The sequence below is a fragment of the Chaetodon auriga genome, chromosome 6, assembly GCF_051107435.1.
Source record: "Chaetodon auriga isolate fChaAug3 chromosome 6, fChaAug3.hap1, whole genome shotgun sequence".
NCBI classification, from domain to species: domain Eukaryota; kingdom Metazoa; phylum Chordata; class Actinopteri; order Chaetodontiformes; family Chaetodontidae; genus Chaetodon; species Chaetodon auriga.
Genome location: NC_135079.1, coordinates 4,634,353 through 4,661,481, shown reverse-complemented (window position 1 = coordinate 4,661,481; position 27,129 = coordinate 4,634,353). Strand labels below are relative to the sequence as shown.

The 27,129-nt window shown below is 46.0% G+C and overlaps 1 protein-coding gene across 9 annotated transcripts in view; it reads left to right on the top strand.

Annotated features, from left to right (window-relative positions):
- The window catches only part of LOC143321869 (pleckstrin homology domain-containing family A member 7-like), a 120,053-nt gene that overhangs the window by 4,282 nt on the left and 88,642 nt on the right, over positions 1–27,129 (top strand). The window contains exon 1 of one of the 9 annotated variants that reach the window (XM_076732566.1): positions 12,172–12,450. The exons of the other annotated variants lie outside the window; for them this stretch is intronic. Within the exon in view, the coding sequence (XP_076588681.1) occupies positions 12,299–12,450 (152 nt within the window). The 5' untranslated portion in view covers positions 12,172–12,298. Of the gene's footprint in view, positions 1–12,171; positions 12,451–27,129 lie in introns of those variants that run through there. 9 annotated transcript variants of the gene reach the window in all.

Genomic DNA, 27,129 nt, shown 5'->3' with positions numbered 1-27,129 from the left:
TGAAAGTACATTTCTTTTTTTATTATCTGAAGAGGAGCCCATAAATTTCCTCACTGTTTGAGGTTTCACTGCAGCTCTTTTGATTATGTCGTCTCGTTGGCACCAGACTGGGGAAAACCAGCTGTTTATCTCAATGCGCTCAGCTTCTGGTATTTGCATGGTGGTCGTCGATGGAAATGCGTGAAATGTGTTTGCCTTTGGGGATTTTTGGTTGAAATTTGCGCCGCATTTGGCAAATCATTACTTCACTACTTCCAGATACTCAGAAACAGGGTGAGTGTTAGCTGGCATACAGTGTTTGTTTGCAGGTATCTGGTGGGAAATATGCCAAAAAAACTAAAGCAAAAGATGTTTTAAACCAGAACTGCAGGAGAAGTTCGATGGTGAAGACGCGTTCTGCACCGTTTACCATTTTATACACTTTAGACGCCCTTCAAAACACGTGTTCCTTCTTCATGGCTGCGTTCTGAAACATTAAAGGGTCGAGCCTCCGAGGCCTTGATCGAATCGTCAATATGTCCTGAGGGCACTTCAGCCTAATGCTGCATGTGTTTCCAGTGAAGTGATCCCCGTCTGATATCCCAGCATGCCGTGTGAGCGTCACTTTGGAATCACAGCATGAAAGCCTTGTTTAGTTTTGGCACAGACGTTGAAAACAGTGATCATCCTCCGCGCACCTCGTTGATGAGCTCATTGTAGACGTAGCAGCCGTCAGATCGGCCGTCTGCCTCCGGCTGTTTTCTTCTTGCGTCGTTCCTGTCTGTCCTCAACCTTCGCACCGAGTGGTTCTTTGTCTGGGCTTGCTTTAATAATCCCTCCTTATGTCCCTCAATGGACCAGTGGGATGTGAGTATGAGTTTGGTTTGTTTGGCTACTTCCACCTCCGCAGGCTGAGCCCACTCTCGCATACCTCCCTCCAGAAGTATTTGTCAGTGTCAGTACGACGTCTGTTTGTCTGAGAACGTCGTAACATTCTGTTCGCCTTCGTCTCGTGTTTGCTCACACTCATACCTGGTTACGAGCAAACAGGCGTGACGTGCGAGTCCCTCTGAGGGGCCTCCAGATGGGTCTTACTCCGCCCTGTTCTGCAGCCACTCCCAGCAAGGGGGCTCCTGGCACAGGGAGGTGGGGAGCAGAGCCGATCAGATCCAAGGAGGGATAAAGCTCCTGCAGGACCGTCTGCATGACTGACTTCACTGAAGGGGATTTAAGGCAGGCAGGCAGGCGGGAGGGAGAGGGAGAAAGAAAGACTTGCACACAAGCACAAAAAGTGAGAGAATCAAGCTGAGAGCGAGCTGCGAGTGATCGCTGCTGGTAGTGGAAGACAGCTGGTTCGGTCCTGTTGTCCTTAGCCCCGTCCTTAGTCATTATCCTGGAGCTCCACTAATCTAGAAAGGTGTGAGAAACTCCGTCACTGTCCGGCTTCACCGCTGACTCTGTGTGTTTCTTTCTGCTGCAACCATTTAGTTTACATTAGATCAGACGTCACTTTGTGGTATGATTAGTCAAAGATTGGACTAGCCAGTTGACAAGTACATGAATTATCAAGTATTTTATTGTAGTTTAATGCGTTTATCAAGTATTATTTGTTTCTGGCTTGTCAGATGTTTGTTTATATCATTGTAAATTGGATGGCTTTCAGTTTTTGGCTGTGGATCAAAGCTGTTGTGATGGACATTTCGTAGACTAAACGATTAAATGATTCATGGAAAAACTAATCAACAGAATAATTAATAATTAAAACCTAATTGTGAGTTGCAACTTTCCTTTATTCCCTATTTATTTACTTCATTATTTCTAACCTTCAGATTCCTCTGAAGCATTGTTTGTGTCTGTGTGATGTGTGTTCGAGTGCAGCACCAACAGCACATTCAGTGTCTGCCATACACAGATAGATGAAGTCTTTAAGTTTTAATAGAACAATCCAAATCGTATCCCTAATGTTAGCTACGCCTTCGGAGTGCTGAGCAGAGTTTAGGTGAGCAGACAAACGGAGAACGGAGATGCAGGACGTCAGATCGATGGAAAAGAGACGACAGGCTGGTTTGTGATTATAGATTTAAGATTCGCTCGTCACTAACGTGGATTGATAGAGCTCAGTGGGCTCCACTGGAAACATACAGCACAACAGGGCACAGAGTAGAAAGATCTGATATGCTAACTGATCACCAGTCAGCACAGGCCTACTTCAGAGAGGAGGATTATGATTCTCCTAAATATACGACTCACCTGTCATCGCCTGTGAAGACACCTGAAGGAGCTCCTCACTGATGAAGGCTGTGAGATGTGGTAGAAAAACCCAGAAACAGCTTGTTAGTGGACTTCCTTTGGGTCAAACTTACTGTGTCCTGCAGTGACTGTGAAAATCATTGTGCTGCAGCTGAGTTCAAGGTAAGATGGCATCCACAGAAGCATTATGGACTGTAGCTGGTGGAGGGTACCGCTCTGCTGGAACACCAAAGGTTTAAGCTTTCCTATGGAAATCTATGCATGCTCTCCATTATATTTATTCCAACCCAATAAATAGTTTAATAACAGACCGTCGCTGTGGAGCAGCTTGCCTTAATTAAAATGTAGAGATAGTATTCATAGGACTCACTGTAGCTTGCAGTGGGTTACAGTGACACTGAGTGACTCAGGGCTTTTGCAGTTTTGCAGAGGTGATGCTTTTGGCAGGAACCTGACATTGGCTGCGCACTGATTTGAGGGCTGCATGATTGGCAGCGTAAGCACAATGATGGTATCACGAAGCCGTGACGAAGAGGCTTATCTCAAAGCAGCTTACAATAATGTCAGGAGTATGGCCTTGCAAGACTTAAACCCTCCGAGGCTCTGTGTGACACTGGCTGCAGATACCACCAACACCACTGGAGTGCTTTTTGTCCGGTAATGTTTTTATCAATGACTGTGTTAAAGTTTGCAGAGCAGGTGTGCTCTTTGTCTGGCACCAATGGAGTCTTGGTTAAAATGACAAAAAAATCCTCTTTTTAAAAAAAAAAAAAATCAAAAAAAAAAAAATCAGTAATACTCCCTCTCCGTGCGCAGTAGGACAACCTTGAATTACTATTTCACAAAGCTTGCAAGCTCCCAACAGAAAGAATTAGAAGATGAGTCACAGCAGCAAATGTTGGTGCAAAGATGGAGCATGACGGATGTTAGCTGAGTGATGTATTAACGGCTCTTTCTCAAATTTTCATTCTGGATGAGTCGTTTGGTCCCCAGGTGAATGCAGCACTGAATAGACCTAAATATAGATTGTGTACAGAGAAGGCCGTGCTGCATTAGAGTGAATCTGCCTGAATGGCTGCTTTGAGGCTGTTTGCTCACACAGAAAGGACGACTTCAAGCAGCGGGTCCCCACGAAACGCACTTGTTTTCCATCTTGATGGAAAATCTTTGTGAACCTGCTAATAAAACCGGTGGCTCTTATTAAAGACGTGACAACATCGGGTGGGTTTGTGCTCGCCGTCTAACGCTCTTTGTCCTCAAATGAAAAAGAGGCTTTGTTTTGCCGTGGAGCCACGGCTAAACCAAAGAACCAACAGTTCCCTGGCAGACAAATAAAGGCTGGAAGAGAAAGCTTTGTCAACAATAGCTTTTCTGTTGTTTTCGTTGGTTGGAGGTGCTAACCAGTCTCTGTGTTTGCCTTCAGAACAGCAGGGAAGTTAAAGATTATTTCTTGCAAATGTCAGCCCAAGGACAGCATTTACATCCAACGTTGTCTCGCGTTCTTAACGACGTCGCCTCCAGATATTCGCTTCCAACACCTGTTTCTCTACCACAGGCTCACCTCAGCAGCATATGCCAGGGTTATGTTGGCTTTTTTTTAACCTGCTTTATCTTCTTTGGCTGTTATTCACTCGACTTTAGCTTATGAGGGTAAATTAGTAACTTCCAGAGGTGTCGGAGGTAAATCATTTCCCCGCTCTGTCCTGACTTCGTTTCGCTTTGCAGTTGTTCGCTTCAGAAGTCTTTTGCAGAAACAGCGCCAGAAATTCCTTTTATAAACAGATCAAACGTGACTTGATGACGTTTGAAGGTCTCGAGCGTCACCTGCTGCATACCTGAAATGTCATGTATTCTTAATAGAAGCCATTTCCGGTGTTTGGGTGAATTGGTGGTGTTGTAGCGTGGTTGCGGTTTGGCTTGGTGGAGCAGTTTCACCACACTTCAGCCCGCGTGAAGCCGAAAGTATGAACACCCTCTGCAGGAATGCCGGCTCTTGAGTGCATTGAATAATGGATGTTTGTTTGCCTCAGAAGGTGAGAAAATGTAGAAGCTTTTTGAAGACAAGGGCTTTTTTTTTGTTGTGAATGACTTTGGAAAGATGATAAGTACATTTTCATCAACCTTCCCAGGAGATAGCATCTGCTGAGGCAGCTTCTCTGTCTCACCGTCTCCTCTCATTCGCTCGTTTTCGCACCCTCTCGTCTCCACGCTCTGCCTCAGTCATGTTCCTTCGCTCTTCCTCCGCTGTGTTACGTCTCCTGCTGTGCCTTCACCTCTCAGCCTCCACTCCACTTTCTCATTTATTTTTCTGTTTCTCGCAGAGAGGTCAAGACGGTGTGAGACGGTCTGAGTCCTCCTTCCAATCACTTCTGGACTTAAGGTTTTGATTTGCTGCTCTGCGTTTCATCATTACTGAAAGTACCGACAGCAGTGCTGAAACCGTTCGTTGATTAGTCAATAAACAGAAAATAGGGTCATTCGTCAAGCCAAAATGTCAAACATCCTCTGGTTTCAGCTCCTCGTTTGTGAGGATTTGCTGCTTGTTTATGTTTTATATCATCTTAAATCCCTTCAGATCTTGGACTGCTGGGTGGACAGTTTCTAACTTTGACGACACACACAGTGACGTGCAAACCAGAGCTGAGCTTCAGTGCAAATCCATCAAACTAAAACACCTCAGCACTTTACTTACGACATGCTTTTGGTTAACTGACTGTCCTGATCACAGCAAGCTAGCTGGAAACATTAATGAGAGGAGTGTTGTGCCACGTTTGAACTGAACACAAGACATCTGAGGACTTGGAGAATCTCCTGATGGCCGTTTTCCTCCATCTTTGGAACAGATTATATGATAGTGAAGCTCCAACCAGCCATGTCCGACAGAATCAGCACTGACAGCGCTTCATTTCAGGGATGAAACCCTCAGCGGATATCATCATCCACGCCTTCGCGGCGACCAAACACTCGCAGACCTCCACAGACACTGGTCTCAGTTGATGCTGCAGCGATGCCTGCCGCCTGTCCAGACGCTCCATTTAATACAATAGGCAGCGCTCATGAGTGGGACGCGAGGAAGCACCGATCTGATACGCCGGGTTGGTATCGAGGCCGATGCTGACCTGATTAAGAAGATCAGGTTATCAGCCAGACAATACACGTTTAGTACAGACAGTCAGTGTCACTGTAAAATTCTGCTTTTCTGCTATCAGTCACATTTGTAAGTCACAGTAAGCTGCCGGCCCAGGTGTTATTGATTCCACTGATTTTACATCAGTGGAAAAGAAAACTCTGGAATCAGTCGAGTTCAGCTATCCATATATGTATTGGTACCAATTGGCAAAACATCTACTGGGCACCTGTGGCTCAGGAAGGTAGACCACCAATCAGAAGGTCGGTGGTTCGATCCCGGCTCCTCCAGTCTGCATGTTGAAGAGTCCTTGGGCGAGAGACGGAGTGATGAATGTGGCGTGTGCTGTGAAGTGCTCTGATTGGTCATCCCAGACTAGAAAACGAGTCCTTTTACCATCTTCTTCTTGTTGAAACTTCACACAATCATCCAAAAAATCAAACCTCAGCAGACGTTGACTCACCTTTTCAGCAGAAAGGTTTTTTTTTTTTTTTTTTTTTTTTTTTTAAGAACAAGACGGCAAAACTAAGGTGAGATGGTGTTGTGTCTCAGATCAGGCAGAATCAGACTCTGTGGGTGTGCAGCTGCCGTTAATGTTTCAGTGAGAGGCATTTTGAAAAAGTTTCTCATCTGAAAAGCTTGAAAAGGATCACAAATTTGAACCTAAAGCCGTGAGCCGCGGGTATCAAGGAGGAATGTTAAGTGTAGGTAAGAAGTGAGATGAGTCATGTTTACGCCTGACTCACTGTATTCATACTGAAACCCCACAGGGACTCAGCCAGCTCCACCACGGGCTAATGATTTATCAACAGCTCAGTGTGTGTGTGTGTGTGTGTGTGTGTGTGTGTGTGTGTGTGCTTAAACACATTCCTCTCATTGTTTCGTAGTACTGGATAAAATAAAAATGCTCGACTTGAAAGGCTTCTTTTTTTTTTTTTTCTCTCTATCTGAGTAAACTTCAGAGCCGACACTGAAAATCACATGTATTCGTTTAAGACATCTCTCAGTTCCATCAGAGGTGCTTATTCTGCACCAAATGCACCAAATAGCCTTGAAATTCAGCGTAGACTGTGGTGTGTATTTCAGCCGGACCTGAAAACAGGTCTACGCTTTTTTGTTGTTAATGTCTTGTTGCTGAAATGTGAGAACACGGTTGTTGTTAGCTAACGTCTGCAGGACAGGACGTTAAGTTTCTGAGACACACGGAGGTGAGAGCCGGGTGTTACTCTGTGCTGTCAGGTGCAGTGTCGGGATGGACAGGAAGAATGTATCACAGTCGCTATTTCCTGGCAGAGGATCTGATCTGAGGTATGTTTTTGCTTTGGTTTAGATTTCAAACTGTATGAATCTGTTGAAAAAGATGAAAAGGAGTGAAAATCAAAGGCAGCAACACATAAAACGTACGGTGTACTTGTGGGACCACCACCCCACGTCGTTCCGTCTCTTTTCTTTGTGTCACGTCTGACGCTGTTTGGACTCACTGACAGTAAGCTCAGCATTCAAATGTGATGGAAAACGCTGTTCAGAGGCAGACAGACGGCCGGACTGTGGCCTGACCGTGAAGCGAGGAAAGCTTTCATGTGTGGCTCTTTCAACCGTTTCAGTATTCAGACAGTAAAAGTCCAGCGTGGGGAAGGATTAAGAAAAGATGTATTTCACAGTAAATACTTAATAATGTTTTTTTTTTCTTCCCTGACTCACCGTGATGCAGTGGAAACATGTTTTTGACCTTGATGGACATTTTTGGGGAATACACTTATTCGCCTTCCTGCTGAGAAGACTGATACCACTCTGATGTCTTCAGGTAGCCAGAAGGCGATTAGCTTAGCTTAGCATAAAGAGTAGAAACAAGAACGAGTTATTGTATGTAACTCATAAAACCACAACTATCATAAATACATACACACAAATATCATTTCTCTCCCTTCGTTTTGTTTGGACTAAACATGAAACTTCTGTTAATTAGCGATTTTTGAGCTCTGGATGTAGCCGGGCTAGCTTTCTGTATGCTAAGTGACAAGAATCGGCTCCTGGTTCCCGTTTCGTCGTCAGCATACGGACATGATGATGTCATCAAACTCTTGGCAGGAAAGTGAATAAACATCTCTCCCAAAATGTCGAAGCACTCCTTTAAGAGGGAGCGACTGCAGTTTGATTTAGACTTTTTATTACTGTCACATAAATCTCCTCTAATGTCAGAACCACAAAGTCTTTTAAGTCCACCTGGACACGATTCGCCTCTCCTGAGCAGGTGGGAGACTTATTGAGCCGCTGCTTCCTTTCTATCTCATCACTGAGGGTTGTATCATTGACTTCCCCTTAAGCACATTTCATATCTTCACAGTTGGCTGCTGTGGCGTTAAATGTCCAGTGTGTCGGACATTTATATTGATTCATTTAGCTATTGGCGTAAATGCAATATGGTCTTCATGATTATGTTTTCATGAGTGTGTATTCACCTGAAAATAAGAATCATCGTGTTTTCGGTACCTTAAAATGAGCTCTTTATATCTACAGAGGGAGCAGGACCTCGTCCACAGAGGCCGCCATGTTTCCAAGGTAGCCCAGAAAGGACACACCAAAGACTGGCTCTCCACAGGCCTCTGCGTGGTGAGGCAGGAGGTGTTCAGCTGGTTGCAACCTGCAACCTCACCGCTAGACGCCGCTGAATCCTCCTCACCGGACCTTAAAGGTCCTGTTTGGTCACTCAGTCCGTGTCCCGGTTCATTTGTGGTTAGCGGGGGTTGTGGAAGCTTCTGTTTAATGTTTGCACTTCAGTTTTTGTTTGTGGGATTGGAAATGTGCTCATGTACAAACATTTGAGGAGGAATGCTACAAGCCGGTCGAAGGTATCGACACTTTGTGCTTAAAATGAGACAAACTCCATTAATTATACGTTTGATAGCATCAGAAGAAATCAGATTTTCAACCTGAGGCTTCACAGATGAAACAGCGATAAAATCAACCAGTCGTTACTTTCTCTGCACCAGCACTCTGTGCAGGCTGGTAATAAAAAAAAAAAGGAAAAGAAATAATCCTGTTTAGTCTTCCTGGGTCTTTTTGCTGTAGTATCCAACAGGTATAGGTATAATTTTGACATTAGAAAGCCACTAAACCTGGAGTCCTCTCGCTCTGTACACTCTGAAGGAGCTGTTATAAGTGAAGAGTTTTCACTTCTTGAGGTTTTAAACCTGCAGCAGTTGATTTTCTAGCGTTGGCTCCTTCGTCGGAGCCTGACTGTTCTGACTATGAGCTGATTTCTCTGCACAGTGACGGTTCACGTCAAGCAGTGTTTGTCCTAATCACACACCTCTGAGTGGCTGATGCTTCATCACTCGTCCTGCTGTGTTCGTCTAATCCTCTTCAGACTGAGGCGTTATTTTTGGAGCCATCTCTTCCTTTTGTCTTCCTCTTCCTCTTCCTCTCCTCACACTGTTGTACATACAAAGATTACTCTTTGGGGTCATTTTAGTATGCCACGTGCGTGTGTGTGTGTGTGTGTGTGTGTGTGCGCGCGTATGTGTTTAATTCCATCTTTGAAGTTCGTCTGAAAATGGATGTCTTGAATATTTAACCTTGGCCCGAGGCTGAAGTATTAGTCCCAGACTCTCGCAGAGGATCTGAGTACAACACAGATCTGTCAGGCTGATATGTGGTTCATCACGACGCTCTGTGGGAACATGAAGAATCAGAGGCGAAGACAAAGCAGGGCGGCAGAAAGCCTGTGAAAGGGCTGCGCAGCTATCCGTTTGTTTATTTGAACGAACAAATAGATGAACCGAGGAAGCAGTTTGGTAGCAGACAAATGGCCACTCGCATCCAAAAAGCTAATCAGGAAATAATTAAGAGCCTCCCGGCCTCATCGGAGAGCGCTACTGAAAAGAAAAATAACAGAGGGATTCATGTGCAGCTGCCTCTCTAAAATGACTAATGCCACAACATTACAGCACATTATTACTTCTTTTTACCTTTTATATCTGGAAGGCTTCTGTGAACTTGTGCTTAACAAACTTCAAGCATCATCATTAATACGGCAAACTCGTCTGATCATCATAAAGTGATATTTTTCTCTTCTCACTCGTCCTTCTTTTCTTTCTTTGAGTTCAAAAGCTGAGAGGCTCCTTCCTCTCACCTCAAACAAAAGGTAGAAAAGCGGGGCCGCTTTAAATCTTTGCCAAAGTAAAGTTTCTGTGGCAGATTGTGCTTCAAATAAATGTCACTCCAGCACATCCACACAAAGAGGCCTCTCACACACGTACGTCTATTAAAATGCCATCCGCATCATAAAAAAAAATGCAGATTTGCGATTCTCTGGAGCGGGAGCAGCTGCAGCCGGTTCAGGGAGAAAGCGGAGTAATGCATGTTATTTCCCCTCGCTGTACTTTATCCACAGCTATTTCACATTTCAGAGCACATTAACCACTCGCTGCCGCCTGCACGCGCACTCTGTCTTAATCTGTGTAACATCACAAAAGGTTGTGACAGGACAGTGTTCACAATGCTAAAAGCAAGCTTATTATGGTGTTCAGCAGCACGGAGCACAGCGATGTGGAGAGATGAAAGGATGGAGGGTTTTTTTTTTTTCAGATTTATCCATTTACTGTACATACCTGCCCTGCTGCTGGTTTGGTCGCTATGGTTACACCTACCTCAAAACCAGCAGCATATAAACTGTTTTTCCTTCAAATCCTGATTCCCTTCAACATCATCTCTGACACGTTTGCTCACTTCACTTTCACCATTTTTGGTAGTTTTCCTGCTGATGATGATGATGATGATGATGATGATAACGGGCGACAGGACGCGAAGTTCAACAAGAGTCCAAAAGGTGGTGATGAGAAATCAGCACATTGGCAGCAACACATCAGTGCATGCTTCATCTGATGGTGCAACACAGAGTTTACTCCTATAAAGGGAGGTCAGATCAGAAAGCAGACCTTCCTCTATCCACCCAGACTCCACCTCAGCAGCCTGACACGAACCCGCCGGGCCGGGAGCAGCAGGTCATGTGTCAGGTTGGATTTGGGCCTTTTTATTACGTAAAGCTTCAGGTTGGATTATTTCCAAATGTGGTTTAATAAGACAATTCTCTCCACCAATTACCTGCTTCGATGCGTGTGATGTGTCGCAAGTACCTACGCAGCGCCCGCTGGGAAGTGGGAAGAGAGACAAAGCGCAGCCAAAGCGCAGCGTTAGCTTGGTGAGCTAGCAATTAGTAATGGATGAAATATAGCAAGCACTTACAATAAAAGGAGGGCTTCTTATAATCCCAGTGGGGAGAACTGTGGCTGCGTGGAAACACGAGCTTGTTGTGACAACAGATCAAACCTCGTGGGGTTTGAACAGTGCACAGATTATAACGGTTTTCTGACTGATGAGGCTAAAATCATGCATCGTGATCGTGCCTGTACAGAGCTCTGCTTGGACTGGTGACGTTTTGACTTTGAAGTTTGAGTAGAAGTCATCTGTTTTGCGCTGGTGGGATGCCGTAGCATGTTCTCTGTCGGCCCGTTCCTGCTGTCAGATTTGTTTCTGTGAGAAAGCCTTCAAAGAAATAACAAGCATGCAGTCTCGGCCTTGGGTTGGGTCATCTTTGATCAGATGATTTCATTGAGAGTATACATCAGAGTACAAGACAACATTTAGCAAACATGAGCTATGAAGTGAATCCTTTGACTAGCTACCTGTATTTTATCATGTGTTATCAAGTTTTTTCCTTCCAGCCAAGTGCACATTCAGTCTCACTTCCTGTGGCCTTGAACAACGGATGCAACCGCTCAACCTCTGAACACCTCTCTAAAGGATTAAAGACACCATTGACCGCTTCCTTATATCCTGTTTTTCCCTCCGTCCTTTGATTTTTCCCTCGTTCGATTTTCCTCTCAAAATAGCAGTTGGGCAGCACTCGTGAATACAAGTCACACTATGAGCGATGGAGCATGGGACTGGCTCACAGTTCATGAGGGAAGTGTGGCAATAAACAAAACAGCATCATTTGTTCAGAGACACGCTCGGTCAAAAATCCCCATCAAGAAGCAGCACAGTGTCGTTGGTTCCTCAGAGAAAAACGGCAGTAAAGCCTTAAAGAAACTGCAAATGAATTAAAATGCCCAGAAGTCTGGACTGGTATCATACAGGATCAGAAGCTGTTTTTAGTTTGGATGTGTACAGCGGTGGAGCACATGGTATAGCAGCGCATGACGTGCGATTAAAACAACAAACTTCAGAAGGAAAAATGCATGAAATGTAGCGCCCACACATCTCCACAGCGTAGGACCGGCCTGTCGCGCTCTTCTCTGCATGACTGTTGTCCACGAACCAAAAGGAAAGCTTGAGAGTGGAAAGTGCGGGGGGGCCCATCTGTGTCCAACACTGAGCAAAGGAGGACGGACACAAAGGAGGGATTGAAGGGCACAGATGCAAACGGCGAGCGAGAGAAACAACAAGATGGTTAATACAATGTTGTGGCTCTTAAAGTCTGGCTGGTCGTGGGAGACAGTAACACGTCTGTCAGCGTAAGGACGAGGGCGAGGCTGCCGGGGCCAGGCCACCAAAACATCAGCAGTGCCGCTCGGAGAGAGAGAGAGAGAGAGAGAAATCATGTGAGGAGCGCCGGGGAGGTCGGAGACGGAGAGGACAGGGGAAGGACTGAGGAAAGAGAAAAGACGTCTAAACGTCCGAAAACAGTGAAAGAGAGAGCCTCTATGAACCGCCTTGCTCCTGCCCGTCTCAGTGACTTTTTATCCAGATTCTCCTTAATGTAAAATTTGAGAGTGAAGACAAAACGGCCATCGGAGAGACAGCAGCTTGTAGAGGACGCCGTAGCAGAGTTACCTTAACGGGAAACGGTGGCTAAATCAAGAGTGCTCAGCAGCTACAAGTGGGATTTCAGAGAGATAAAGTCTTTGATCTTCCAGCAAACAGGTCCTTCATTGAGGAAGGATGGGTACCTGCTGCAGCCGTGACCCCACACGGGAGGCCGGTCACGAGCTGGTTCCCATCAAACGGCACGCCGCCTGGCCGGGGACGGCCAAGGTGGTCACCAACCTTGATAATCACGAATTCTCCACGTGGGATCTGACGTGTGACACCAGGTATGTCAGGAAATGCTAAATCTTACCTCTGCCTAGCAGTGACCCCCGTGGAGGTGCAGTGTCGGGTTGATGGCGCATGGAGAGCCTCGTCCGAGGATCATGAAGTGGATTACAGCTCGCTAGCGTCTTTGTTTCCGGGAGAAACACAGTTCCCTTCGGTGCAGCACATCGCCCGGCCGACGCGTCATAAAACAAGTTGTGTGTGCCGTAGTTTGTCGGCTTAATGGGATTGAAATGGAACAAAAGAGACATAAAAGCAGACACACACGCTGTGTAATATGTGGGTGTGTCTGTCCGTGAGCGTTGCGTGGCTCCAAATGTGCACGACTTAACACACACACATCCAGACACACACACACACACACACCGAGCACCCGTTGTGGCTGCGTCTGGCAGGGAGGGGTTTTACTGTAAACACACACTCAGACGCTTCCCCAGCTGAATGCAAACACAAGATTAATTCAGCCCGACGAGAGCGGGGTGACAGCTTTACCGGCATGCTCAGCACTTTCCTCAGCCTCGCTCAGCTGCTCACGCCATAAAGAAGGTGGATTTCCTCCAGCTGTGGGACACGAGCGAGGCTTTTGAAACGGGGATGACAGGAGAGGACGTAATGTCCCACAAATGAGAGATTATTACAACATTAATCTCCCAGTGTCTTGCACACAATTGTGACTTTATTCCTAAATCCAGGCAGAACCTGACAAAATATCAGAGTAACTGCACTTCAGTCTTCTCAATGCTTGGATGCCCAAACTGAAGATATGCGGCCAGATGGAATCTTAAGAACTGAATATCCACACGTGCCCGCAGAAACAATCTGAATTTCAAAACACCTGTGTGAGGATTTGCATCAAACTCAAGTTTTACATTTAGAGAGCTAAACAGGGTAAATATGCAGGTCTGTGCCGAGAGGCTAAATAAACCAGCCGGCTTGATGACCCATCTCCAGTCGAAGGTTTGTTTACTCTTAATCAAACACAGTGGCTGGAAATGGAAATGTGGTGGAGAGCTGCTCTTGCAAACCAAGCCGCTATGATTTTTAGGTTGAAATGTAGGTGCAGGACAAAGGCTGTCTCTTTCCCTCCATCGTCTCATACTGTGTGCTGTTATCAACATCTAAAGTCTAAGATAGAGGGTAGACAAAATTACAGGAACACCTAAATCCACCGAATCAATATTGCTCTTCCTTGGGCAAAATTGAGCATTTCTTTTTTGCTTTTCCGTTCGTCCGCCTGGTCTCCAGAAGCCTCGTCTCTCCTCCACAGTCAATAAAAACTGAGCTCTGTAAACTTTATCAAATGCTCTTGTCAGACTGTGTGTCGGTTTGTAAAATGTTCCCCTCGTCTTATTCGGCCTCAGAGAAGCTTCAGGTGCAGAGGAGAGGCTTCGGCCCGCCGTTATTACTCAGTTATTGCCTTAATATTATCCAGCACAAACATGCACAAACCTAATTTACATTGTAGGCGTTGGGCTGACAGAACCTTTCCACAGAGCCTCAGAGGACGGAGGCGTTCGGTAGTACACGAGGCTGAACACTTAAAAATATATGATTTTGGCTAAAAACTGTGCTCTTACTCCAGCTGTCTGCCTGGCGCCGCTCTGAAGTTCTCTGATTTCATCATGGAAATGCTTGAAAGCAGAAATATTGGGTTGAACCTGCAGCACCGAGCGCGTGACGAGACGACACGGCGGTTTCATGTTTGACACTGGAAGCACTTTGTTCTCGGTGCGTCTCCTCCTGTAGCGGCGGTGGGAGTCGCTCTCTGGAGGCATCTAATTCTGTCAGCCTCGGTGTCTGTCATGGGTGGAGGGCTGCTGCTTTTGTATCTGGAGATGTAGTCAATTATTCAGGAGGAGGATTTAGCCACTTAATGCTCCTCTGATGTGACGCCGTTGATGCTTACCACAAAATCACAATGGGGAGGACTTCAATGCCTCGCATTCCTCCACCCTCGGCGCCCTATTGTAAAGCCTTCTGACTCACCCGCGGTAATATTGATTTAATGATGACAGAAATGGAAACCGGTTGCCGCTAAGTCCCCCTGAAGGGTTTAACCTGTTTAGATGTCAGATTCGTTCGTGCAGTCACTCCAGCGTCTGAACAAAGTCCCCACTGTAGTCTGCCTCGTGCGTGGGCGCTGCTGAATTCCTGCGGAAGATCAACTTCACCGGCTCAGCCTCTGATTTCTCAGAAGGCTAATTTATTTATACAACACATAACCTACACAAAGGCTAATTAAGGGATATTCACCCTGCACAAAAGGCGTTTAGTAGAAAATACAGCGTGACTTTCAAAACGTCAGTTGAAGCCGATAAAAGGACGTCACGCAGAAATAAAAAGAGGCAGGTGCAGAGTGCAGACGGGGGGGGGGGGGGGGGGGCAGTCCAAGTGCTTCAGCCGGAGTCTAAATTAATGGAGAGCATATATTTGCTTTAAAGCTGCTGTTAAGAGCGATCGAGTCTTTTATCCTCCACGTTTGTTGCAGCTCTGTGTTTCACAAGTAGAGGATGCTGCTTGATGCTTTGTTTGTGGTTCAGGGAACAAGTTGCAGATTTCTGTCAGGTGACCTGAGAGGCTGAGAAGCTTCATACGCAGAAGGCGATCAGAGATACATAAACGGGAAGATTTGTGACGCGATAACATCCAGTTTTAAAATACTAAACGAGCCGACGCTGTCTGAGAGCTCTCCGGGGAGGCCAGCAGTAAGACATGATCGATGGCGTCGTCCAACCCAGCGCAAACAGATGTGCGGCTATGTTTTTCTAACTCTCGCTCGGCCATCGATCCTCTGATTCCTCCTGCTTGATATATGTTTTAAGATCACAGTCGGCAGAAAACAAAGAAATCTCTACAATGAGAATAAAATTGTAAAGAAAAGCCGTAGTTCCAGGTGGAGCGCTGCTATTACGGCTGCACCAACCTTGTGTTTTCTCTCCCAGCGCTGATTCAGTTCAGGGTATCTGCTGATCAAATCCACAAACGCTGTGTGCGATCAATCAGACAATTAGAATACAAATAATAAAATGAAATAGAGTACCCAACAATAACGCCGAGTCAGCTCAATTTTATTGAGTTGATGGTACCTGATCCACTTAATGATGCCAGTACCAGTCCGGTGCATCACACCAGTGCGTCCCCACCTGCTGTCCCAGTTAGTAAGTTGTCACTTCTACAGAGAGCCCAGTTCAGCGAGAGGAAGCACACATGTTCGACTGTAGCTGGCAGACTGATATTAATTAAGCAAATGTAGAAACCCCAAATTACTGATGCTGCTTAGCTGCCTGAGATTAACGGGCGAGTGTTTCCTCAGTTCGGTCCCTGTATGTGGTTTAAAATAGTCTGCCAAGCCACTGGGACAGTCACGCATTTCTGTCAGTGTTTTAGCCCGACAGGCTGCCTTCCCATTGGCCAGCCTGCTTGGTATTCAGGTAGTGAATTGGCTGTTTGGTTGCCGCCAAGCACTGTGTGTGTGTGTGTGTGTGTATGTGTGTGTGTGTGTGTATGTGTGTGTGTGTGTGACTGAATCAGGTTAGCAGTGAAAAGCAGCCCATAAGCAAAAGGACTGCTTTTGTCCAGGTCTCTGGGGTATTGTGATGATAAAACACACATGGTGGCAGGAGGCAGTGGAAGAGAAAAATCTCCCGTTTTTTTTGTTTTTTTCCAATTTGTGAATAGTTTTTACACCTCAGAACAAGGGAGGTAATATGATTTGAAGAGAAGTTTTCATGTTGCTGGACAGCATGTAGCATCTGTGAAGATATCAAAGCAGTAGGTGTTGCAGTACCACTGAAATATACCATATTGCAAGTTACACCCTATGGTTTTTGTGCATATATGTGTATACAGGACTGGCACGGACGAGCTCAACCCAGCAAGTATTTGCCTGATTGCCTCAGCCGTAGCACAACGCCTGCCCCTCTGTTCATCCAACTTGTTATTCAAAGATGGCACAGACACACAATGATGCAAAATCTAGTTCAGCCTTTCAATCACTGGTCATTCTTTTGAGATATGCACACCCCAGCTGGAGATTTTGGACAGCAGGACACTGTGGACACAAAGAAGCATTGATGTAGTGCACATCACTGAAGCAGAGTTGGATCTAAGGTTGTTGTTGAACTACATTTCAGAGTCATCTGTTTTCCCGTGTAAGGCTTCCCCCCCCCCCCCTTTACTTTGAAAGGCAGGCCAGTCATTGTGATGCTCAGTCCAGACAGAATGTGTCTGCCTAACTGGTTGTTACTCATGCAAATCATAATCAGAAATGCAAATTGTTTGTGCAGATGTTGTGTTTTGTGACCAAATGGTCATTAGCATTCCATGGCACCCAGTGGCTTGAACTGGTGCTCATAAAATTCTGTCACATGTAAATGGAAATTGCGTAATACGACAGAAAAAGGTTGATTTCTGTCGACGAGTCAGGGAATTGGTTGGTCGTGTACTGATATATTGACACATGAATTTTACATAAAGCTCTACCAGTTTTTTTTTTTTTTAATTTTCATTCCCACCCCAAACTGAAGCTAAAATCCCATTTCCCTGATTGAGGTGCTGGAGGTTTACTCTGTGTGTCTTAATCCATCTATCTTGTCTGTTGTGGCCGCTTCTCTGCCCACAGGAGGTGGCGAATTGGAAATGTAATAGAGAAATAAAAAACTTCCCACCAGCAGTGAGCGAGCAATTTATGCAACCAAACCTGGACTCTGCAACACTCCGGCATTGGCACTTCTTGCTGTTTTGATATCTCTTGGTATTAATCATCATAGACTCTCACTCCCTCTCTTTTGTGCTTTTAATAAGAATTATAATTTTAGTAGATTTTAATAATAATAACTTCTAAACCCTGAGTAATGTCTGCAGGCAGCACACAGTCTCAGCAGCCTTTATGTGGCCTGAGAGGCAAAACTCAGGGCCAGAAAGAGTCTGCAGGGTCGCTCTGAGTGCACGGTGATAAGTGAAGGCGACTGTGATGAACATACCGACGTGTTCCCTCCCTGCAGACACGATGTTCTTGGTAAAGTGATGTAGTTAACTTGTTGCTAATGGTGTGATTTTACGGCTGAAGGTCTTAACAGCGTGAAGGCTTTCAAAGAATGAAGGTGTAGTTTCCTTCACTCTTGGCCATCTCTGTGACCTAGACTGTGCTTTGTGAGCTATTTGACCGGCTTTGAATGCAGCAGGGTGCATTTTCCACTGCATGTTACAGATGTGCATTTGTCTCAGTCCTTGGCATTTCCATAGAAAGCACAGATGTCTTTTTCTGCGCTCTTGGTCTTTTAGCAACCGTTGGAGACATTTAAAGCAATGGACCAAGACTTCTCCACTCAGCAGTTCTGCTCTTTCAATTTACCTGTCATTAAAAGTCAACTGTTGACCTTCTCCGTATGATCATGTGACATTTGCACAACAATGGAGGAGGCGATGAGGGCGAGACGAGCACGTGGAGGAGAGTTTCCCTGTTTTCTCCCACAGCGAAAGGCTTTGCTGAGGCTGAAAGCCACTGAAAGCGCTCCCACCCTTTGTTTAGGCCTAATTCTCCGTTTGCCGTTGTGTAATTTTAAGTGCCTCATTACAACCAAGCAGAAACGGCCTCGTTACAGCGAGCAGTCAACAGGAGTAAAAAATGAGACCACTTCACAGATGCTAAGTACATTTTAAGAAACTAAAGGCTGAGACATGTTTTTCCTGAGATACCTCTGATTTTTTTTTTTAATTTTGTGGTTATTTTGCAACCCTTCCGCTCTGCTCACTTTATGCATTCATCTCTCCTGCTTTGTGTTTTTATCTCAGTCGTCCTGTTTTGTTGCTCCACTGATGCCGCCCTTATGTCTCTGCCTCCTCAGTGACGTGTTCTCACACTCGAGCGGAAACAGTAAAGCGTAACCTTGAATTGCCTTTGGTGTCACCGGCAGCAGTGATGGACTGACAGTGAGCTCTTCTTCTGTCGCTGGCAGTATCTGTCGGGCCATTCACTGTCAAGGCCCTTTGAAGGCTAACTGAAAGGGGTCACTTTTGGGTGGGGAGGTTGAGCCGCCTCATTCCTCAGTCACAGAGAAGCGGCAAGGGACTGGTCATTACCATTTCAATCAGGATCCAAGCGAATCCAGTTCAGAAGCCAGAGTAAAGGAGATGCATACAATGTGGCAGCATATAGTCGCAGCTCAGAGGCAAAATTACCGTAATAGATGGCAATTTATATCAATTTGAGATGCTTCTATCTGGAGCAGATCAAATACACTGTAGGGCATGATTTTCAGATGACGCTGCAGGTTCAGGAAGCAGTGCGAGAGCTAATGAATCTTTATTTTTTGTTTACTTCTCTCCATTGGCCTACTGAGACAGTATTCATTAAGCGAGCGTTGGTCGCACTGAAGCAGCCGTGGTGTTCGCAGCCTGATTTGAATGCCTGCTTCTTATTAAGGATGATTTTTCATATTGGAGCTATTAGCTGACACTCACAGGCAGTGCATCACAGAACGGCGCGGTGGAATAAGATTAACTTCAGTTTAATTTGAGTAATATCACTAAAATTACAGGACCGTGGTAGCCAGTAATAGAGCTGAACTGCCCTGGCAGTATGACGAGAATTATGACCGGAGGTGTTGGTAAAATAATTTTTAGAAAAAGGTGCTACAAAAGAGAAAGAGGTTGGAGGGATTTTTTTTTTTTTTTTCTCCCTTCGAGATAAGATCATATCGGAGGTAATAGAGGAGCGAAATGAGGCGGCGAAAATGATTCAGGCGACAGAGGGTGATGTGAAGAGATGAGATTGAACAGTGATGGCTCTGCTGCTCCGTCTTCAGCAGAACTGCTGGGTCACAGAAACGCTCGCATGAGGCCAGCCCAGCCATCGCTCTCCGATGGGGGCGTGTGACCCTGTTGTTATCGAGGATGTTCTTGTTCAGCTTTGCACCGTTCATCGTTCCCCTGTTGTCACCCAGAGCTTATAAAACTCTGTAAGTCATGTGTGCTTAACCTCCATACTGTGAAGAGTAACAAAATAAGAGCGATTTGATGCATTTTAAGCAGCTTCCTGGTTGTCGGCCGTGTGGTAACTGATCAGTAATTGATTCGTCATTGAAGTCACACAAAATGCATGTTTTTCCTTCATGAAATCTCTGTTTAAATAAGTTGAAACAACAAGCACAAAGCCAAGTAAATTGGTTATTTATAGCCACATTGTGGAGGATTGGAGGATTGCTGACTTTGGCTCACGGACCCGTGTAGTGTTAGAGAGGACACAGACGGCAGCACACAAACCCTGTAGGTTAACAGAATAGCGATTGTTCAGGATCTTCTTCATTCACTGATTTGAGTTCCAGCCCAGACCCCTTGCTGCATGTCGTCCCCTCTCTTCCCTCTGCCCTCTGTCTCTCTCCGGCTGTCACCTCCTAAAATCTGTACTCTAACTCTATATACACACACACAAGAACAAAAAGCTGAAGAAGTCCATTGAAACGTACTTATTCAGAGACACTACAGTTGAGTTCAGAAAGGGGCTCATCAATCATTGATTAGTTAATAGCATCCATGGTTTGATTCATACATGTAGCACATGTTTATTTAAGATCAGGTGTCAGAAATGGTTTTTAAGTCCCCATCAGCTCCCTACAAACTCCACTTTTCATTCGAGGATCAATACAGTTACTGGTTACCGTTTTCAAATTCAATGTGACTCCAGATTTAGTTTCGTAGCTGCACAAACAGTCCGAGCTGGCGGGCGTTTGGCCTTCAGACAGCTGATCAGGATGTCGTGGTGCCCAGTTAACGACCTGTCAGTCCAAACTCGGACCAATCAGTCAAGCTCTGGGTGACAGCCAGAGGAAGGGAGAAGGCTGTGGAATGAGAGCCGCTCCGAGCACTTAGCGTTAACGACATCTCTTTGTTCATGTTTGCTGAAGTCTCACAGTGTAATGAAGAATTCTTGACTTGTTTCTTTGCTGTGGAGGAAAGTGAAATCCTCTGCTCGTCTTTGAACCCCAGCCTCTTTGTGGGGGGAGAATGAGCTTATGTGCTCTGATTTACAAAAGAGGAGAGACGTGTGGCTTCTCTCCTTTTTCTGTGAGTTTCTCAGTGAATAAAGAGGTGTGTTTTCTCAGAGCCGAGCCTTGTGTTGTGTGTTGGGCTGGATAAATATGATGCACATTAGCCTCCTATTTGTGCCAGCAGCTGATCTCATTATGATAGTCCATACCTAATAAACCATTACTGTCACACATGCATGCCAACATTCGCAATGCCAGTGATGCAATTATCCTTTGTGTCTGTTCACACGATGCACACGTTGATGTGTTGCTGTTTAGATTCGATTTCTCGTGTTTTATCTCATTACTGTTTCCTGCTGCAACAGCACGATGTTCTCAACAGGAGCGTTACAGCGTCGTTCTGGATCGTGCACGTCTGCCCTGCATACCAATGGGGATTGTCAGCGTTAGCATGTGAAGTAAAAGTTGTGGCAGTCGGACTTAGTAGCACAGAGACGGTGAGAGAAGCTACATGGCTAAACTACGTTTTTCTTTTACTCTCTTAAAATTCGCTGCGATTGTAATCACGTTATTGGCAGAGTTTTAACAAGCTGGCAAAGATTTAGGTGGCAGTTGTAGATTTTAGCTGTTGAAGTTATTTCCTTTGTTGGCAAATTAGGTAACATGTAGCCAATTAAAGTTAACTGAGTGAGTTGGTCAAACTACAACATGAAACTGAGGCATCAGGCCACATGAATCTCGCCCGATGAATTACCGGCGTCATGGCTGATTAAGAACAACAGTCAGGCGTCTGTACTCGTGTCGTTGGACATGCTAAACGACCTGTCGTGCAGCATCTGGGACTCTCCATGTATGACATCTCCCACGACGTGTTCGACGTGCTCGTACTCTCCTCTCCGTGTCGCCCAGGAGTGCATCCACAGCCATTTCCCTGTCAGTCTGTGAGGCTAACATTAGCAGCTAACATCCTAAACAGCAGGTTGCATTCTAAGTGTATGCTGACAACTGTGTGCTTGCATTCAAAAGTTATTTTTATTTTTTAACAGTATTGAACGTATGACTAATGCAGTAATATCCGAAATCAGCAGACCTCTGGCATGAAAACAAGCAAAGTTTAATCTGAAGAGCAGCTCCATTGGTGCATCAGATTTGTCATGTAGAAACTGGATTAGGTCTGTGCTTTGGATGAGTACGCACTCGTCTTGTTTAATAGTTTTTGGGCTGATAATACACTTCTGGAGATCTAGATTATAGGAAATAATGACAGTTTAAATTGAAAATGCTATGTTTGGCTAAAAAAAAAAACTGCTGTTTTCCTGAAACCATTCAGCTCTACTTTGCCGCGGTCCCATAAATGACACGTGGCGTTCACGACAGCAGCTAAAATATGGCCGACAGACATGTTTTCTCATATCCTCTTAATATTCTTTCAGCGTTTGATTGGATAATGCAAAGACAGGAGCCTCGGGGTGCGCGGATCTCTGTTTGACTCCTGTTGTTCAGCACCAAAGCGTGCCCTCCTAATCAGATACAGGGAGACAATCGAATCCAGTCAACCCAGATCTTTTGAAGAAAGCGTCTTTGCGTTCCTCTTAACTCTGGATCTGCTCCAGCGTATAAAAGATTTCCTCTAATTGTGCTGTCATTTTCGAGCTGGTGGAGATGGAGACATGTGAGGCCTCAAGTCATGATGAAAGGAAAGAGCTCAGAGGAAGAGTATTAATAGTAGTACTGTGTGTGTGTGTGTGTGTGTGTGTGTGTGTGTGTGTGTGTGTGTGAGGCTGAAGATTGAAGAATCTGGATCAAAAGATCCCCGGGGATATTGACACACACATACACACACAAACACGTAGATACACACAAGTTATTGCGTCATCCAAGCCGGCAAAGCTTCTGCCAAGACAGACGAGCACATGCTTGAATTTTATGAGCCAGATAATAGTGTATCTACCAGGAGGGGTTCATCCAGCTCGCTCAGCTACTACACATGTGCCCACCCCATCCCCACGCACACGCACACGCACACGCACACGCACACGCACACGCACACACAGTCGCATAAATAGACTTCGTTTTGGCAGATTGTTTCTGATCAGATCTGCCCATTTTTCATCCCTACACACGCAGCTCGCGCCATTAGCCGATCCTCCCCGAGTCCTGGCCGGCCGAACGATCGATCAGGGTGTCCCGAGCAAACGAACGCGGCGTCCTCCCAGACGGAGGCGAGCGCAGGCGAGCTGGAGGAAACGAGGGAGCTGGAGACTGTGAGAATGTGCCTCCTTTTGGCTCGAGAGGAAGTGTGCGCGCGCGTGTGTGTGTGTGGGAGAGGACAAAATTAAACTTTCTGAGATGGTAGTGGGAGTAATTGTGTGAAGTTTGCAGAAGCTAAAATTTGACATTGTCAGCTGCAGGTGGGGGGATGGGAGGCGGTCCTCTCAGGTGTGTCTCCGCGTTGCTCTCACCTTCTGTTTGTGTAGTTTCTTTTGTCATTTGTCAATGAAAGCGTCAGGTCCTGGAGGCTTTACTTCCAAAACAGAGAATGGGCTGCAGAGTGAGATTTTAAAGCCAGAAATCTCAAGTTATGACTAAATCGATAGTATTGATCAGCGACTAGCTTTATTGCGTCGGCGCTGTTGGGCGGCTTGCAGTCAGAGAGGGACGGAAAGGGTGCTGCAGGTGAGTGTTGTTTTTAAAGATTTCCAGAAGTACGGGCTCAGATGTGACCTTGGCGACGGGTGGAGGGAGGCGGAGGGGTGTTGGGAGGTTGTGTGTGTGTGTGTGTGTGTGTGTGTGTGTGTGTGTGTTTATGTGCATTTCAAGGCGAGCGGCTGTGAAGGGGTTTAGGCTGGAAAAGCCTGATAAGCTGAACCACAGGCCGAGTCACACTTCTGCCATCTCACCCACTGACATAATGATTCAACACAGCTGTCAGCTGTCTGCAGTTTGACAGCCGCTGTACGTGTGGTGTGTGTGTGTGCACTGTGCTGTATATCCCTGAGATATATATACCTGTGTGTGTGTGCGTGCATGCATGTGTGTGTCCCATCTGTTGTATGCATGAATGTACACATATATACCTTTTAATGTGTACCTTACATCTGTGCATCAGTGAAGCTGTGCAGAAGATAGTCCACCTTTTGTGTGTGTGAGTGTGTGTGTGTGTCTGTTTGTGTGTGTGTGTCGGGGGGGGTGGATGGGCGAGCAGAGGTGGAGCCTCCACCTGCTCCTTCAAACAGGGCGAGTTAAGACAGAGACAGGGGAGGATGGAGGAGACGAGGGGCAGGGTCCCCTGTGTTTCCCAGCCCTGGTTAGATTGTGCTGGAATTAAATTTCACAACAAAAACAAACAGCAGGAGACGGACTGGCCCACCTCCTTCCCTCCCACCTCTGCTGTTCTTTTCATCTCTCCCAATCCTGCTCCACCTCCCTCCCTCCCTCCCTCCCTCCCTCTGTCTCTACCCCTCCCTGCTCCTGCACTCTCACCACAGCAAAGACGCCTGATGTAACCGGTCAATTACGCCACAGATGCTGATGTTCCTTCAGGCTCTGTGAATCAAGTCTGGATGATGTCAGAGGTCACCAGACGGGGATGTGAGACGCCTCACCTCACACATCACTTGGCAAAAGGTGTCCGATGTAGCAGTTAGCACATTAACCAGGCTGTAACCTGACCGGTGGCACTAATCAAACATTTGTCCCAAAATCAAACGTCCACCTGTATCATACAGTTATAATGTCAAAGCAGGATGTGCATCAGTGAGCAGCTACAACGATAACGTTTGCTGTTTTTGCTTGAAAAATAAGTCGAACTGTCAGCTATCGAATCAATAACTCTAGATTAGATATCAACTTTCTGCCAATCAGCTAATCTTTGCGGCTCTAGAGGCAGTGTCTCATAAACCAATCAGCTGTTTCATCCTCAGATTGTTCAGAGCTGGAGATAAAACTGTTGCTCACAGGGAAAAGATGAGGTTAAAGAAAAGTCAGACAAAACTTTCCTATCATGCTGATCATCTCCTGAAACCATGGTGTGAGGGGACTCGCTCACTGTTTGTGCTCTTGACAGATTGATCGGCGTGATGAAAGCTCTCCTGACTTTAACTTCTCTCTGATTTGAGTTGCTGTGAAAAGCGAGTGAAGCTCCAAATGCATCGTCGTTAATCTGTTTTCATCAGACTAAACGAGCTGAGTGCTGCGTGGAGTGGACACTCGTCAGAACGGCGCGGAGCTTTTGATAAAAGTTTGTTTAGTGGTTGATGAATGTCGTGAGCAAACATTCCCTGCCTGCGTTGGTGTTTTTCCTCGGCTGATTGGAAACACTTTCTTGTAATTGTGAGTGCCACGGGCTTGTGGAACGAGCCCTCGCTCTCATTAAGAAGAGGGATTTTCGCTTCACACGGGACAGTGATGCAAGATGATAGTAAGAGTGTCATAACGGGGCGTAAGATGGCATACGTGAATGAGCTCGAACGGGAGAAACCCAACCAGCAAACATTCACTTCTCCATGTATTATCTGATGAGAGTTCATGTCACACTTCTGCACCAATTAACAGCCTCGTCATCAAAACATCAGCCACAGTCCCTCCAGTGAATACAAAAAGGAAAGCAGCTATTTGTTAGCGGATCCAGTTGCTACGTGGTGTTAGCTTCTGAAGCCACCGCTTCCTGTGCGAAGCGTCTTTTTGTACCAGATTCCGCGTCTGGACTTTGACCCGCGGTGAGCGAAGCTGTCACGTCGCCAGCTTCGCGGCCTCTCCCCAGGTGCGGCGGAGCCGTCCTTGGAGCAGGGTCACAGCAGCGCTCTGCTTAGTAGGGCACTGGAGTAGTCCACCTCTCCGGGGAGACAGCACATCTCTGTTTAGCTGCACAGAGGTGACCTCTCACCTGCAGGCTCCGTGTGCTGATTGTGAGGTTTGGAGTCGGGCTGCGGGCTGCTGTGAATAACCTGCTGTTACCTAAAACAGACCGTCTGTGTCTGCTGCTCGCGCTCCTTCTATTTATCTGTCTGGCTTCTCGGTCCATTAGTGCTCTCCACGCTCGCTCCCCCGTCTGTTCTCTCAGTCTTTACATTTTTCAGCCTTTTCCACACGGCCTGTGTTTACACGCACTCAACAACGTGAGTATTTCGAATGCTGAGATGAGCAGCTGGGCCATTTGCTTTTAGGGCCCGGCAATAACACTATCATGATATTATTACATATGGCATTATTATTGCATATTCAAGGGCCTTTATTAGCTTTACATTTCCAAAGCAAGCATGAAATAAAACAGTACAGCCAGTCCTGTTTGTACAGAATGATGTTCTGTGTTTAACTGTGTGTTGTTTGCACTGTTAAGAATAAAGCAGAAATGATTTGCTGGTTTATTGATTCATTGAGGAAAATAATTGACAGATCAAACAGTAATGGGGATAGTCAGTACTTGCAGCTGTAGTTATGGTTATATTAGACAAAACCAGAGTTATCAGCCTTTTATTTTAAGTTGCATGAGTACAGCCTCAACACTGTTTGTTATGCAGAGGAAGTGAAATGTGCTGAAGTCTAATGTGTGGTCGGACTCATGATTCACTTATCATTTGATCATTTGATCAGATTTGCAGCAGCTGGTCTTAAGACAACGTTTAACATCCGAGAACTTTGGCTTCTGTCGGGAAATGTAAAAATCGTTTTTCTGGTGTTGTATCAGCAGTGACATAAAAAAACAAAAACAACTAACTGACACGACCTTATTAAGTTCATCTGATCTCGATCTTCCTCATCCTCTACGTCAGCACCCACACGTGCACAAATTACTCAAACACTTCCTGGAGAAATGCACTTAAGGCGTGTGCGTGTTCTTTCTGGCCACTGTTTACGAAAGCCGAGCTCTTTGCATACTTTACTTTGATGACAACCACAGGTGACGACGATCGTAATTGACCTGGCAAAGGTGAAGCGAAGGTGTTCGTGTGGTTTATGTTCAGCTCTTCAATTACACCGTAATCACATTTTTGTGTGCATGTAAACACCATCATGGTCTCTCTCTCTTTCCTCACTCCCACATTCTCTCTCTCTCTCTCTCTCTCTCTCTCTCTCTCTCTCTCTCTCTCTCTCTCTCACACACACACACACTCTGCCTCTCTCTCTTCCTCTCAGCGGTGTGTATCCTGCCAGATGAGCATGAGGCGGGAAAAGGAATGTAGCTCCGCTCTGTTTACCTCTCTCTCTCTCTCTCTCTCTCTCTCTCTCTCTCTCTCTCTCTCTCTCTCCCTCCCTCTCTCTCTCTCTCCCTCTCTCTGTGTGAGTATGCTCGGTCATTCAGCTCTGTGCACTGCTGTCGTTTCGTGAGGCTGGAGAGCCGGCGGGAAGCCTGTGATTGGGGAAATAAGCGCTTGTGCCGGAGCCGGCTACCTCAGAGATAAAGTAGATAGAGCGGAGGGACGCGGGGACTGTGGATTTTAACCTGCACATGTCAAGAAGAGATGGATTTGTGGTGCCTCTGAACTTTGGAGAGCATGTACCGCACGTGTAGAAGACATATACAGCTCCTATTAACGTCAGGGATCGCTGGAGAAACGGAGGTCTCTGAAATCTGCTGCTTGTCGTGAACACTGATGTACATCTGCGCCGGAGAGGCTGGAAACCCTGGAAGTACGAGCCGAGTCATTGAAGTGTAAGGTGGAGACACGCATTACGGATGATTTACCAGGC